This window comes from Rissa tridactyla, chromosome Z (genome assembly GCF_028500815.1).
Source record: "Rissa tridactyla isolate bRisTri1 chromosome Z, bRisTri1.patW.cur.20221130, whole genome shotgun sequence".
Taxonomy (NCBI): Eukaryota; Metazoa; Chordata; class Aves; order Charadriiformes; family Laridae; genus Rissa; species Rissa tridactyla.
In genome coordinates, this window is record NC_071497.1 from 74566444 (window position 1) to 74583566 (window position 17123).

At 40.5% G+C, this 17123-nt stretch overlaps 1 protein-coding gene across 2 annotated transcripts in view; it reads left to right on the plus strand.

Moving 5' to 3' along the window:
- ADAMTS12 (ADAM metallopeptidase with thrombospondin type 1 motif 12) overlaps nt 1-17123 on the plus strand; it is a 168228-nt gene that overhangs the window by 58743 nt on the left and 92362 nt on the right. For both annotated transcript variants that reach the window (XM_054185127.1, XM_054185126.1), the window contains exon 3: nt 5732-5906. In XM_054185127.1, the coding sequence (XP_054041102.1) occupies nt 5732-5906 (175 nt within the window). The remainder of the gene's footprint in view (nt 1-5731; nt 5907-17123) is intronic.

Here is a 17123-nt window from a genome sequence, read left to right on the forward strand (position 1 = left end):
CTGGAAGTCTCTAGGAGGTGTTGGAAAGCACATCTGTGTGCTGGAAGTGGACTCTTATGGTCTCTTCATCCCAAGCAGCACTGGCAGGCGTGGTGCATTTCCTACTCCGATTTCCTTAATTGGCTTTACCCATAAATTTACACAGGTATCTCTGTAACACGTTTCTCTGTAAGACAGAGCAGGAAATTGAGTTAATAAAAAATACTATATCCCCTAGTAGACTACTATTTCAAATATGAAATATTTATTTTTTTGCAGTAACGGACTATTTCTGAAAGAACCACGTTTCCCATGGTTAAAGTCATGCTAATTTTATTTGCTACTGCTAATGTATAGGGCCTTTACACTTCCAACCGATAGATTGTGCAATTGATGGATTTTCTAAATTTATAATGTAGAGTATAACTTGTGTGTGCTCTTCTTTATGATTCTAGACAGTAATGAAAATCTTGGTTTCTACCTGACAGCCAATCGGTCAATAATAAAATACTTTAAGGATAAACAAAGCAAGGATAAAGGATTTTTATTTAGAAGATATACAAATACCTACCTTACCTTCCGGTTACTTCCAGGAAGAGCCAAGAGAAGAACATTTGTCTTGGAGTATCAGCTCCTCTTCTTGTTGTAGTGCAAAAGTGGAACTGGCAGATGTTTTTAGACATTGAAAAAATTACATGGTACTAGAATTAGGGGAAAGTTTTGGGTCAGGTTCCAGAACTGATCTTTTACATGAGCTAAACGTTATGTCTTCTTCTGATCTCTGGTAAGTTTAGGCACACAGTGTAGCCATTTGCAGATAATGAAAGTGGAGCGTGTCATAATGTTCTACGGATTTTTAGAGGGTATGGAGTAATGCACATTTTTGGTATCACTCTTCAGTTACTTTTGCAGTCATGAGTATAATATGTCTATGCAGAAAGGTCTACAGTCCCTGAGCCTCCCTAAATTTGCTTTGGCTTAACGTTACTTCAGATAACACAGGACATAAAACATTTATGTACCACATTTACAGAGCTGTATTTAAGACACTGGTCTTAAGAACCCTAATCTCCTCTTGGACTGGTGTCTGGGAGTAGTAATACAGAGCAGAGAAATCTATTCCGATCATTTTGCTTTTTCTGTTTTCATCTCCGCTTCCAGCTTTCTTTCTCCACATGCTGTAGCACCAGGAGAACTGCAGTTGCCAGATAAATCAGGGCAATGCATGCACTGATTTCAGGCTATCAACATGGGTAGAGAATTCTCATATGTTGAAACTGTCAGGGAAGAGAGAGTACCCAGGGATATTCAGTAACACATCAAAACCTTCGGAGAGAGACAGTCTGGCCTGGGTACAATATCCTGGCTCTGTCCTGTAACAAGGAACACGTGGAGGCAGCTGTCTTTACTGGGCAGAGCACAGATAGCGGTAAAATGCCGTGTAGGATGTAATGGCATTTCTTTTATTTTGTATTGGAGTGATGATAGTTGCATCCAAATTTCAAACTCTTTCAGAAACTCCCAGAGCACAAAGTTCAAGTGAAAGGAAAGATTCCTTATAAATATCTTGCTTTATTGGGGAATTTGTTGCAGACAGAGCAGGCAGTTTTGTTTAAATAAATTCTATCAGTACTAGAATTTAGGATCCATGAGAACTTTTGGAGCAATTTTGCTACAACGTGCAATCTGTCACCTTCTTTAGAAGTGTAGTACTTGGAAAACTGTATGTTCTGTTGGATCTTTTGTGTAAGAACAGTAACATGGTGTCACCCCAGCCTTTTCTTTGTAGTCTTTTTAGATACTGTGAGTAGACCTGGGCTTTAGTCTGTATACCATCAGAAAACAGGAGAAAGTTTCACACAACAGTGATGATTTATAACTTAATTTTTCAGTGAAGATTCCCAGGTGCTGAATGTACATTCAGTCATATGGCAAACGTCAGGTCTGTTCCATAAATAAAGTCAAGATGCAGGGCTCACGTTACAATGAGCTTAGTGGCAATACAGGCTCAATGTACTCTTGTTCCTCCTTCTCCCTCCTCAGACTGCATTGTAGAGGGATTCATGGCGATAATTTGATGGCAGGAACAAGTAGGTGGGGTTGGGCAAGAGGCAAGGACACCTTGTTCCCGAATGCTTTGTTGGGTTATATCAAAAGTTTGATGCAGAACACTGGCCTATTGACTTGTAGCCTTGAATTCATGATATTGATACTTTTCAACCCTGCAAGAAGCAACAGGAATGAAGGAAATAACCTCCTGTACCACTTTTTAGGCTGAGGTGAAAAGCATTTTTCATTGGTTGTCATAAGGTCAGAGCTAAAACAGAAACAGCAACAAGCTGCATCTGTGATTCAGGAAAGCTTGGTCAGTGGGCTGACGGGTACAGTTGCACTTTATTTGGTGACAAAGCTGGTTGATATATTTCAGTGCCATCCCATCAGTTGTTTGTGGAGACCCACTGCTGCATTAAAGCCTGAAGTGGCCTTGTGGGTGTGTGTACCCAGGAGTATTGCCAAGCCAACCACGAAGAGTTGGGCGTAACCTGAAAATATACCTAGGGTTCTTCTTGTTTTATTTTGAGCTCGCAGCAGTTTTAGCTGTAGCTTAGTTTTGCTACTCTATGGGCTTAATTGCCTTTCAATAAGTAGAGATTTTCTGATATTCCCAAGGTGTCAGGAGTTCTTGTAGTGAGTTGAACTGCAAGTTGATGACACCCTGCAGAGTCTGGAGTGTCTCCTTGGTAAAATTGACTCTCAGACTTCTTCATGCTTTAGAGTGACTTCAGTCTGGATGTCAAGTGTAGGAGCAGCCTTTGTCTTCCCAAGATTCATCAAACTGTAGCCAGCAAATAGGAAGGCTCTGGCTGTTACCAACCTCTTTTAAAGAAGAAATGCTAAAGCTATCATATAGAAGTTAGACATGTCTGAGTCAGCTTTCTTCAGGGGAGATCTGACACACAGACATGGCCTCTTCCAGAAACTGAAAGGACATAAAAAATTTCCACATTTTTTGCACGAAGTGCAGGAGGCTTCTCTTGGACCTTGCCTCACTCAACAAAGAGGAGACAAGCAGGAAGGCAGTAATTACAACACAGAGAAGGACAGTGCTGCTAAGTCAGTTTCTGTGCTCATTCAGTTATCTGTCAATGTAAAGGAGGAAGCACATGCAGTAGACGTGAGTCAAGTAGCCACACGTCCTCCTGGAAAGTGCTAGAATGATAGTGACAGATATGAACTGGTGCAGACAAGCAGTTATTGCAGAGGACAGGAGGGACAACTCCTGGTTTCATCCCAGATTTAGAGGAAGACTGGCAGGATTTCTGCCGCAGGTGCGTGGGATGGTACAGTCCTACTGCTGAACTTAACAAACGTTGTCCACAGTATGCCAGCTGGTTGGAGGTGTTGTGGCTGTGTTGGAACAGAGATGGCTTGGGATAGAGTTGTCATAGCAAAAAGCTGTAAGACTGTGAAAGTAGATATTCCATACCGAAAAATGATAATGTTACGAAAACAATAATTAAAAAAAATTTAAAAAGGGAACATCTGAAGCCAGATGCTGTAGTGGCCAGTGTTTGCTGGCTCATGGAACAACCTTTACTGCCATCTCTGTGTGTGCATGTGTGCAGTACAAAAGATGATGAATTTTTGTTTTTTCTCCTGCTCCATATAGCTTGGATGGAGAGCTGTATTTCAACATGCAAGCATTGCTGGGGGAGCTTGGGAAATGAGGACACTACTAATAATATGATTGCCTGACCTTTCTTCTTACAGATGCAACGTTGACACAGTAGTCCAGTGACTAATCAGCCTGCCCTATAAAATCAGGGTCTGCAGTGAAGATGGTTAGGTCTTCCTGGTTCCAACTGGCTTAAGAAACACAACAAGAAAAGAAGGTCAAATAAACCAGGCTTACAGAATATCCAGGGCAGACCAAATCCCGTGGAATGAAAAGGAATGGGCAAAGATTTGTGACAGTGCTTTGATTCCTTGAGCAGCAGGAGGAAAACTACAACTACTAATTCCCTGGTCTAGCCTCTTTATAGGCATTCCTGCTGTATAGATTCATGCTCGCCTGACATCTTTATCCTATCTGAACATGGGATTTATTGCTATTGTAGTGCGTCTCGGCTCCTATGTGAAAAGTAGACTCGATTTATAATGTAAAAAGAAATCTGATCATCTTTGGGATTTCATGTTTAAAAATTAGAAGTCTTGATTTCTTTTTTCTTAAAAATTAAACAAAAAACATACAGGCAGTAACTGTAATCCAGATGAGCAAGCATATGTGACTTTGAATCCTGAACCTGTGAAACTTTATGGGTATAACCAAGGTTTCAAACCAAGGCCAACCTCTGGCTTTTAGACTTTGACTTGCACTGGAAAACTGGAAGGAAAGAGCTTCTGCTGATTAGAACTGTTGGGCAAACTCTGTGAAACGACAGCCACAGTTATTTGTTTGTACAAGTTTGCTGTGGGATGTATTGGGCCTGTGGCGATAAGCATGGAGGCAGGAGGTACCTGGTAGAGGGGACTTCGAAGCTCATTGTGTGGCGATCTCACTGACCTGCCTTTAGGCTCCTAGTACACAGAGACTATGGTTGCTTATTTTTTAAGAATGCTTTTCCTCTGTTCGTATGATTTACCTCTTGTCCTTACCCTCTTACTGGCTTTCCCAACTGTCCAGGGAAACTGTAAGACCTCAGAGTATTTCAAAAGGGTTTTTAAATTTGTCTATCCTTGCAAATTTGAATACAGCATCTGCAGGAATACAGCGTTGCTGTTTTTTTCCTGCTGCAGACCAAGTTAAGAAGGCTGCGCTGACCCCAGCAAGAAAACTAAGAGGAAACAAAGCCGTAAGAGTGTGATTCCTCCATCTCCTGTCAGGAGGTCCTTGGCTTTAGATTTAGTACTGCTCTGTATATGTTGAAATGGAAGGGCTATTCAATGGTTTTGCAATGTTAGCAATCCCTGCAAAAATGGTGAGGAACAAGGGACCAAGGAAGGCCGTGTCCTGTTGCATGTGCGTCTCGGATCTTGGCAGAGGGAGATGTAAACTAATCCCCTGTAGTCCAAATGGATATGAAAGGCCCCGTACCTCAGTCAGAGCTGGGAAGCTGATAGAGAAGTTATAGCATGAGAAATGTTACAGCCTTTGTTAGGCAGGTCTATTGTATGATCACAATAGCTTGCTATAATTCATGAAAAGCTGCTTATTTCCATTGGAACCCTGGGGGCCAGGGGAATTTGTAGTCTGCCTCGAGAGTGGACCACGCAGCCCATCCCATCTGATGGATTTTGTAATATGTCTGTGGAATTGCAGCTGGGAGCAGAATTACACTTTGCACTTATGAAACAGCTTCTATTCAGGGCTTGTTCTCTGGGGAATGAATGCAAAACACCAGAAGAACAAGACACAAATCTTTCTAGTGCATCATGTTTGACAAATTAACTTTTGACCTTTCAGTGACTTTGTACAAATGTGGGAGCCTCTGCCTTAGTATACAGGATTTCAGGTTATTAGGAAGAAGATATTTTTTCTGTTCCCCTTTGGACTGTTACGCCTTTGTGAGGTACAAAAGAACCTTGATGTATGCAGCAAAATAAATGCTGGAAACCTGTTGGTTTTGTATTTCTGCAGTGTAATGACTGGCTTATGAGAAAAGCTCAGCGATGGTCATATGAAAAGAGTCTATTTTATTTTTGACTTCCAGTACTGGACAGTAGAGATTAACTCTTTTGTGCTTATTTTCAGACTGGATATTTCCATCTGCCCCATGGGGATTACTTCATTGAGCCCATTAAAAAGCATCCACAGAAGGAGGGAACACCCCATCCCCATATTATCTATGGGGCAAATATTCTTCAAAATGCTTTAAGGAGAAGACGGGCGATCCCGATGGAGAAAGAACAAGCATGTGGATTGAATGGTACCAATATTACTGGATTTCTGCCTGTTTGCTTTCTGCATCTTTTTAAGCAGCTTTTATTTTCCAGTGGCATGTGCCTTTCCTTCTGCTAGGCTTTTTTAAATTCTGTAAAAAGAGATTATGCAAAATGAGAGCATCTCAGTCAAAACACCTTGAGAGCCACCCATCTGGGTTCCTTTCTGAAAACTTAAATCCCCCCTTTGACTGCTGGGATATGTCTTTCACACCATTGATCCTTTCTACCCCTCACTTTTTTCTCCAAACAGAACTGTTCAGTGAGTTTGACTTGAATTCTTGAGTAGTTCTGGGATGACAGGAATTGCAGTCATTATTATTTTAAATAAAATAGTCTCACTCCATGCAAATGCCATCCTCAACATAAAATATCCATCCTCTAATCCATGGTTTAAATTTAGGATTTCTAGATTCTCTGTGATACCTACCAGAATATTTAAAGACTTTTATTTGGTTGTTCTGAAAGTGGAGTGCAGGGCAACAGCAAGGTGTTTTTTGTAGAAGTAAAAATAACTGAAATATTGGCTCAGTAATATTCAGCATTATGTTGTTTTGGAAAATAAACTAATACATTATCCTGGAAATACACTATGTAGACGGTAGTTGGCATCTCGTAATTACAAAATGAGTTCCTTTATTTAGTAAAATAATTTACTTGACTGACTTCATATAAAAAATTTAAAGATCTTGCATTGTTTCTCTGATGTTTGAGGCCTTCAAGCTGAGGCTGCACCAAACTTTAGAAAAGGTACAGTATTGGTAGGGAGAATGAATAATAACCTAAATGACATAAGACCCAAGTTATCTGCAGAATACACAGGGAGATGTTTCTGTCATTCACAGGTTAATGGTTAAAGAGTAGTTGGTTGTTTTACAGGGTTGGAAAAAGAATGAGGAATGTAGGAATTTTGAATCTGCAGTCATGACTGCTGCTGAAGTTTTACTGCTGTGGAATACGAGTTGATAAATTAAAGAAGCAAACAACAAGTCAGCCCCACTGTATTTCTGGTCATAGACCTGCTTTGCACTTCTTGCTTCCTGGCCAAGAGGAGTGTGAAATGATATCTGGGAGAAACTAGAAAGCTTATGGCTTGTGGGGAACTATTCAATCTTCTGTGATACCAGAAACGTGCGGATAAGGGGAAGTCATAAGAATTAATACGAATGCTGTTCCTTGTTATTTTTCATCAAATAAAAATATATCTCCTTCTTAGACAAATAAGGCTGAAGTTGAAGAGCCGTGAACATCTAAAGTTGATGTCTATTTTAACTTAAATCTAAAATAGCTCCCTGATTTTCTGTTTCTTCTGATGACTGCTGGGATGAGTGAGAAGGAATTATGTTAGATTTGCCTGTGAAGAATGAGGGAATGTTCTTGCCTGCTGTCTTCCACGTTTCTTTTATGGATGAAATAACGTCTGTAAGCAATAATACTTAAAAAATACTTAGGCAAAAATACTTAAAAAAGTATGGAGAGGAGATAGGAGATACCAGGGATCATACTGTGCATTTGCTTTGTGTCGCCTGCTTATTTTCTTTCTACCTCTCACTTTTAACCTCTTGTATCTTTCTTCAAAGTCCTGCAGAATGAGGCGGGAAAAGACTGGCTGTACCCGGATGCCGGCAAAAATTGAGCATAACTTCCCTGAGATTTGAGGGACTAGCTAAGTTTGCTCTAACAGGCTTTTGAATTTAAATGGCTTGTCTGATGTTATTCATTCTAATGTGACAGAACTATTCCTAGTGGTAATAATACGTTCATGATATTCCAGGCTAACAAAGGGAGTGTCTTACGAACTAACGAAGTAATATACTCTCATTTATGTTCTGTGCTTGACTGACTCGATCAGCCTTTAGAGGTAATGTCTGCTTTTGGTCAAGCAGTAATCTGCTTGGCTGTCATAAAAGTTAATCAGTGTGAAAAAGTGCATGAGGGAAAAAAGCATTTCCTTCATTACATTTTTGCCCTTCATGTCACAGGATATAACAATAATTGGTTCCTCTAAATGCCTTAACTTTTAATTTGTGTATTAAGTTTTGTTATCTTCTGTTGTAGCCAGCTCTTCAAGGAGGGTAGAAAAAAAGAAAGTCAGTGTCATTTCCTGTTTGCACTATGCACTGTCAAAGCAATTGCTCTTGTTAGGAGTGAAATAGAGGACAAGAAAAGGAAAGTGAGTTAATTCTTGCTTTCTGGGCTAAATATATTCACTCCACAGGCTTTGGGGAATACTTGGTGCATAAATAAATTTTAAAGGTAAGTTGACTCTTCCCCCTTCTCAAGACCTCAAGCACTTCATGCTCTTAAGTTTGATGCCAGAAGTCTGGTACACCCACATGATATCACAGGTGGCCCAGAGTAATGCCTTTTGGGATCACTTTAAAGCAAAACAGTTTTGATTTACAAGTCACATTTAATTCTAGAAACATATTCTGTTTACCAGATTAAACATCATGACCATTTTGTATTCTCAGCCCTAGCTTTGTCCCCACTGGGCTGGGGCTTAACTGGTGAAGAATTGCCTGCCATATCTCTTCTAGGAACTCGTTTTCAGAATCAAATATTTCAACCTCGTAGGCTGAGATTCATTGTATAGATGTCTGCTTTTGTTTATTTGAGCTCTGATTCTGTTTGGTTTTTAAACTTAAACTAAGACAATTGAGTCATTCTTCAGACTTGGGAAACCCTTTGTGTGCCCAGGCTAAAATGCAGTGGAGATTTTTGCTTGGAAAAGTTGAACCACGTGGATGCTTTCAAGTCAGCGCACAAAGTTGGGTAGTAATACTAGTAATATTTTAGTCAGAACTAAGCGTCTGTCAGGCGAGGAGTATAAAGACTAGTTGTATGGGCAAAATCAAAAGAGAGGAATTGGTGTGGAAGGGAATAGGCAGAGGATGCTGACCTCCTGTGGAGTCCTTTTCAAGCTTTTTTTTAACGCAAGGACCATGTCACCTCTTGGAAGAAGCCCCATGCAGCGTGCTCACGACGTGCACTGTGGCAACACCCTCATGAATCTCCAGGCTCCAGCCTGCTTGTCATCTGTCTCATCTCATTACGTACAGTAATACTTCAGCCTCAGTTACATTCACGTGCGCTTGCAGTGATTATATTAATTAGCTTATAATTTGCATTCTCCTTAACAGTTTCAGGTATTTTCAGAAAAATCATTGGGATAAATGATGTAAATTAAAACTTAGGTTTGTGCTCTACACTTCCACTGCTGCTTGGGCATCTGCCAGATGGCTCAGTCATTAGCTGCATGCAAAAATGAATGCTAATCTTGAAAGCACTGAAAGCACCACTATGATACTGTACATTGCAAGTTGCTGTTTTACTGTATCGTTTGAAAACTGTATGAGAAGTAGCAAAAATGATAAATGAAAAGTGTCCCTAAGCTTTATAAATAATGTTTCTAATCATTTGTGCCTGTAGGAGAGGAAACAAAGGATTGGGGATTTGCTTTATTTTTCTAAATAGGTTATCTTAAAAACTTTACAGTGCTCCAAGATATAACGCAGAAGAGATGGAATTACCCTCCCTTCTTCAGAATACGGTTTCCTCTCATTTCTTTCTGTTTTTGTGCTGTCTGCCACAAGATATTGGTTTGTTTGTGAACTGCAAAATGGAGAAGTTTGGTGAAATTTGTGAATGAAAATGCTGCGATGTAATTTAGCCCTTCCTGACTCAGCGCTACAGAGGGGACTGATACGATATGAATAATCAGACTTCTTTTTCTTGGCCTGGTGAGGTGGTCAGGGTGGTCAGGTCGCTGTCATTTACAAGGAGGGTAGTTGAGTTTATTCAGACAGCAGCCCAGTGTTTGCTGCGGTAGGTGGTAATGTATAACTAGAGAAGGAAAGGTTTAGAGTATTGGAGCGGATCTCCAAGAACACTTCATTGGAGCTTTATGGGTGTGGAAGTTGTCATATGCTTTGCCCTCATTTTGGCATTGAAAAGATTTGATAGATCAGTTCCACGCAGATCAGAAGTTAGGATTAGTTTGGTTTGTACATGGACCTCCAACTCCTTGACTGCAGAGGAGTTATAAATCTTACAACTGAAAAATTTGCATTTGGAGCAATTTTGCATTGGAGCTGTGGTGGGATAAGGCTGGGGTGGGAGGGAGGAAACAGACTGCGTGCTGCGTGATATGAGTAGAAGGATGAGGGGAGCTGAAGGAGCAGAGCAACATCATCTGCAAAACTCGTTTTCAAGTCTTTTGAATGATGGCTTGGTGGCATGGTTCATTTAACAGATGACTAGAATGCCATTAAGCCATTTCAGACAGTATTACTTGCTTTTCTTCCTAAGGGTTCTGCCTGAGTGCCAGATTTTATGGAATCGTGGTCTTGCTTTTTGATGATTAGCTTGATACTGCAAGAGCAATTTTACTATCTGCAAGCGTACAGCATAAACTGTTAGTCTTGGCTTTTGACAGTGAAGTCCTTTGTGTAACCACTTGGAAGAGAGAGGGAAGAAAAGCCCCAAACACTGTTTTATTCTCAAAGGATAACCTATCTTTTTTTGGAAGAACATTGTGGCCAATGTAAGCAGCCTTGCTTGCTGGCAGAACCCTTTGTACATGCTGTGTAGCTTCCATATCTTTTAAAGAATGATGCTGACATTTTTCCAGTATTTGTTTATCCTGTATTTAACCACATCACTTACTATTCAGCTTAATTTGCCTAGTGTCTCCAAAACACAGAGACTATTATTCTTAGGATGGTAAATTCACACATTGAATTGCAATAACTGAGATTAATTCAGTGCAAAGGGAAGAGAATCTTTCTCCCTGCATCCCTCTGCTTCCTATGAACAGGGTCTACTAACCCATTTAAAAGCTGCTTGCCATGAAAAAAGAACAAATAGATCCATTCAGGTGGAAAGACCTCTATTTTAAAGCAGGAACAACAAAATACACAGCCTGGAGGAGTACACATAGTATCGCTCATCTCTGGAACAGTTGGCGTTGAACTGAAAACAGCAGTGCCTGCTTGTGCGGACAGCAGGAGATGTAACATTTCAGGAGTGGGGTACCTGGGGAACAAAGACATGGGAGCTGGTTTGTTCTAGCAGTGGATGAAACAATTGCTGCTAACTGGTATCGAGAGATTTCCCCTCACCTCCCCACCCCTCCCACCACCCAAGAATCTAATGAAATAAAAGCAGGAGATTCTAACTTTCTTTCAGGTTTCAGGAAGACATTTTTTTCTTTTTTTCAGTTGCTCTCTGGAGTTTATTAGAAGCTAATCAGAGATAAGACTTTTTTTCATTGTCTTGTGCTTTCCTTCTCCAGAAAAAGGAAGAGTCCTGTTCTGTTTCTAAAACCTTTGGATTCTGTGCTGGGGAGATAAGAATTCTTCAGCTTTGAATTTCTAACATCTGACATATGAATTTAAGAAGACTTCTCTGGTCATTTCACTTTGCTGTCAAAAATCCGTTTATTTCTAACAAATCAGCAGGCACAAATGTCTAGCCTTGCTAAGCAATAAAAAGGATTCTAGGTTTCATTAGCATACAGATGTTTAATAGCTATGCCAACTATTACTTGAACTTCAGGTTTTGAGGGCACAGGATAAAGTTCTTATCTCTTGAGTAGCCTAGCAGTTAAATCCTTGAGTTTAAGCTAGTTGTGTTACAAGCTCCTTTTATAGTTAGTGGAATAGAACAGTCATTGTCAAAGGCTGATTCATCCTATCCAAAAATGTCGTCTTCAGCTTTTGGGATGAATTGTCCTTGGGATATGCCTAGGCTAGTAGAAATATTGGTAAAGGAGAAAGGAAAAAAATTCTGGATTTTGTGCAGTTCTCCCTCTCCAGTTAAATCAGTGCAGAGTCAAAACTAGAACTTTCTCCAAGTAGATCTGAAGTCTGTGCTAAACAGGGGCCAGAGGAAGCTCGATGCTGGCAGAGTGCTGACACCTGCTTTCCCAGTCCCTGGTTGTTTTCTCATCTTCTTTTCTTCTCCTCTGGATTTTAACCTTCAGTATTTCACTAACTCCTACTAACTGAGACATGGTACTTTCCATAAGTACTTGTGTTGCGCAGGAGGTAAGGGAGAAAAATGTGGAAACAGGAGATTGTTGTTAAACTGTGATAATAGTAACTTTTTGCCACAAAAGACATCAGAAATACGATATGCTTCCTCACTCAATGACTGAAAAAAAATGTAAAGTTCTGTGACAGGCCGTTTTCCAAATAATGTGAGTCAAAACTATATCACTGTGTTTCAGTGCAGTTTTTGTTTTCGGTCCCTGTGCCACTGGAGAGAAATTGTGTTTGCTATTGCTTGCTTACTGCACTTGCTTTCCTGTAGTTTAAAGGGTAGACTATGAAATCTTTCATGTCTTCATTGAAACAGTTTGCTTAACCACTCATCAGACTGAGGAGTCTCCGTCTGGATCCAGACTGAATTTAGTTCAGCATTTCTAACTATGTATTCTAGTAGAGGAATGTCTTCTGCTCCTGCTCTATCCCTACAGCTTTCCTCATCAAACTGTGTGTGATACTGTTCCACTGTTTGAGTATTGCCATTGACTGTGTAAATAAATGCTGTGGTAATGTAAATGTTAAATTGCTGCAGTATTGATTTGGAGAGCAATAGTAAGCTTTAAAATTAAACTGTTACGTATTACATGCCACGCCTTTCTCTTTTGTAGGATAACATTAGCCTTAAACAATTGTAAACCTGATTTCCACAGTTGAAATAGGAAACTCAGAAAGCTAAGCTGCATTTAGGAAACATTTTTGTTGCAGCAGTTTGAAAAATATGCTCAGAGCACTTGACCCATTAATGGAGTAGTATTGGCAAAGCTGCTCAGCCTTCAGTCTGCTTATCGCCAGATTTCTCAGTCATACTGAACTCTCTGTGAACTTTCAAAAAAGAAACTACAGTTACCTTATTATTTCTGGGCAGATCACAGCTTTCTAATTCTTCTGGAAGTGCTGGACTTTTGCTGTGGGGCTAATGCACTGATATGGGCTCAGTGTTCACAATTACTTTCTCTGAAGTCTGGGTGTCCCTGATGAACCTCTGGCAACCTCCTCTCATATGTGACCCACTTTAAACAGGTGTCTGAGCACAGTTTCTCTGCATGAAACACAGTGTCCTTGCAGCCTGTCCACTCCTTGCTTGGGGTTGGTGGTATTCACTCCATCTTCCCGGCATCTGCTTGAACTTGGATGTATTTTGTGTACTTGGATGCATTTTGTGTACTTGGAGAGACTCCTCTGGAAGAATTGTACTTAAAAGGAGATTGTAATACTCTTCTCAGCATAGATTTTGGCTTTATGATTAGTTGTGAACAAGGGAAACTGCATAACTTAGGACGTTATAAGAATTTTTCTCTCCAGTCATCGTGTAGAGACCTGTAAACTCTCTCCTTTTTAGGGAGAAGTGGAGCCATATCCAGACTTACCCCACTCCACACATAATTAATTACTCAGTAGCATGTTCTGGGTGCACAGATCCTATTCTACAGGCTTGATTATCCACTGAGTGTAGGGTGGAGTTCTCAACTCCAGTGGTGGGTGCTTGTGGGGACCATTCTCATAATGAGTAGCCTGGGATGTTGCGTTTAGTAGATGCAATTTCACTAGACAGTAGTCTGCAAAGGGCATCTTTTGGAGTCCAGGATGTCATTTCTGACACAGGTCTTTATATCTGAACTGTTTTTACATTTGGTTGCTGAAAACAAAGAGCTGCCTCAACATGGATTAGGTGAGCTACTGGACTTGCTGGCTGTATTTGATTTGTTGTGAAAGACTTCTAGTATGGTGAGGTTTGTTCCTCATTTTCATGGTGCTTGTGTAAAGATTACCTGTTGTAGGCTATCTTTGCAAATAATACCTCTTTACTGTGTGCTATTTCTGAACTGTCCTGAAAAAAATGTATGTAAATAACAGACTGCTGGGACACTATTCACTTAAAGATCATACCGAATTGCACACACTTTTTTTTCGAGAGAAAGGAATTGTCCAACAGAAGTAGGCATCCACCTTTAGGCAAAAAAAACCCCAACAGTGTCCAAAAGATTGCCATGCCACTGGAGAATGTTTTTGGTTGATGCCCTTAAATACTGTACTTGTTTGAAGACTTTGTGGAACCATTTGTTGCATGTCCAGGTTTCTATATGAAAGAGCATAAAAAGAGAATACTGATTTTTTTGCAATGATATCTTCTACACTTTCTGCTTTTTTTCTCTTGCAAATATTCAAGTTAAACTTATTTCAGCTAACAACATGTAATCAGGTGTTTTAGCTGAAAAAGCTACATATTCCTGTCCTCTTTAAACAGCTAATAGTGAAGTGTTTGTGCATATAAATTAGATGGTTAAATTAGAGAAAGTCTCTTCTAAGCTGTTCTGATCAGTTTCAAGAACCTCTGCCCCAAATGGATCTTTATGCAAAATAGGAAGTCCAAAGCCTTGATGTCCTTTATTCATTTCTTCAAAAAAAAAAAAAAAAAAAGGTCCAGTTCCATGCTGTCTCTGGTTTATCTCATTTGAAAAAGATCTTGTCTATTAATATTTCGCTCAGCTCCAAAACAATGTTTGAGTTGAAGCTGCAGAGAGATAGATTTTTGTAATTTAAGTACTTTTTAAACACGGTTAAAACACAGCCTCAATCTGTCTTCCTCTTTGCCAAAATTAGAATTAACAGCAGAGTTTCTTGCTTGCCTGAGCTCTAAAACAAGCTGAATCAAGTTTCTTCCCCTCTGATTTGCACTACTGTCAGTTGAGCCTCCAGTCTGGATTCCCCTCAGCTCTGTGGAGGTTTGGATTTGGATCAAAGTCTTCTTTCAGGTGCTGCAGTTTTAACAGGGGATCATTCCTGACATTTTCTGTATTATTTGCCTGACATTCTCCAGGCAAAATCTTCACTGAACCACTCTCTGCTTTATGGTATTTTCTTTTCACTGTCCCAGTTGCACCCGTTGCCCATCGTGAGGTACTTCTGTTGGTCAGGTCTTCCTCAGAGGAGATGGAAGATAAGAGAGATGAAATTTCATCTGCTGGGGAGATAATGGCGAAGAAGGGCAGTAAAAGAAGGGAGTTTCCTGCAAAGTCTGGGCCAGTAACATTGGCAGGCAGCTGAAAGTTGTCCAAGCAGAGATAGCCTTAACATTGGGGAATGGATTACTGAACAGCTCCTTCCCCAGGTGATGGAAGTGACCTGGTTTTATTCATTCTTATGCATTTTTGGGATATTTTTGGCTCCTTAAGCTGTAATTAATCATACTGTTTTATGATGTGTGTGAACTGGATGTTTCTTTCAGGCAAACTCATCTGCATTTTTCTTTCTCTCTGGTCCCATGCGTTTACCTTTATAATTTCAAGGCTACCTGGAGATAAGAGGAGCCATTTCTGCAAATGAAAACTGTTATTGTCATTTAGAAAATAACAGAGGCTGAGTCTGTTGACAGGACTTTGCTTGATTCTCTTTGCATGGGAGTGCAAATTTCAAAGCTCAAACCCAGTTCTAAGCTAATACTTTCAAACTTCTTGGCGCTTTAGTGCGGGAGCCCCAGTAGCTCCTGTCTGTGAAGGATTCTGGTATAGTTGACAGCAAACCACAGGGAGCCTACTTAATTATAGCTGGTGTTACTGGTGAACCTTCACCCTACGCGTGAAAAAAATGGAAGCGAATTAATGGGGTTGTGACATTCAACAGGTTCTAATGACCCTGGTAACTAGTCTCTGATAGGAAACCGAACACACAGGAAAAATTCACTCTCAGGACTGGCTAAAACTGGAAACATCCTTTAGCCCATGCCGTGGTACTCATGAAGGGCTGAGAATGGCACGGGTCACCCCAAGACAGTATTATCCTAACAGGACTGCTCGGGGTGCCTGCTGGCAGGAGTCCTTAACCTCTGATGTGCAGAGACGCTGTTGGCTGCCTCCCCTGAGATGTCCCAATGCTGTTTGTGCCATTCCTCCCCGTGCTCCTTCTAGCAGTTTACAGATGCCTTCTGCAGGATGGAGTAGCTGGGTGATGGGCTGTCCCTGCTCTGCCGTTTCAGCGGCTGGTGTCTGTGCATGGGTGTCTCTTCAGGGGCTTAATCAGGCAAAGTGAAATCTTGTGTGCTGAGTCAGAGCAAGAGAACCTCTGCAGTCATCTTTCAAAATGTGATGAAGCTGGAGAACATGGTTATCAGGACCTGCTTCTAGGAACAGAAAACATTAAAAGCAGTATGTGTCTGAGATTTTCAAGATGCTGTATTAGCATAATTCATTTTGCTAACTCCCAGACTGACCAACCCCTTCTCAGGCCCAGGCTCAGGAGGAGTCCTCACCTGCAAGAGCAGCTTTTCCACTGCTGATACTTGTTGCAGAAGCACAGCAGGGTTTGGGGCTGATGCATTGAAGGCTGTATTGCTTAGTAACATCATCTGAAATACAAGACGTTTGGCCTCAGCCAAGGAGAAGCAGGCCCCTCAAAGTGCTAGCATGTTTTAATTCCTTGGAGCACACTAGTGGGATTGGTATATTTTAAATACAGTGGAGAAATGGAATGGAAAAAACAACAGCTGGTCCAGAGAAGGGGCAAATAAACTCTGTTGTATAAGCACGGAGATAAGAAGGTTATAGGATATGCAGCATTTCTTAAAGATATATCAAACCTTGAAAGAATAGCATTTTGTTTCAAGTTTAATTCTAGATTTTCTCTTCTTTCCCTTAGTAATGTGAATTTAAACCAAACTAATTAAAAAGTGTAGTTTAACTACCACTTCAAAGACCTGTTCTGAGAGTAGCCATTTCTCTTTTACAACACAGACATCATGCATTAGTTTAGTTGGGGTACTTTACATTTCTTAAACTGTCTTTTGAGTGTTTAAAACTTGAGATTTTGTTTAAACAATTCAAATCTCTGGAATTATGGGTGAACCGTAAGGGCTATTTTCCGTGTATAACAAACTGCAGTGCAAGGAATGTTCACTTACTGATGGACAGTGCATTCATGAGAACTTGGCCTCTGTGTCTGCAGCGTGCCTCTAGTATGAAGGTCTTCAGAAGATGGGGAGATGGGGATAACGAGCCACAGAATTTCACTGACTTGGCAACTGTCACCCAGTGCTTTCCACTCCCTCATCTTCCTTTCAAATTTCTTCTCATATGATGGTGCCAGAAAGACTGAATGGCCTACAGTATTTTAGGGAGGTATCTGTTTGGTTTGGCTGTTTCTAAGGATGGCCGATGAGCA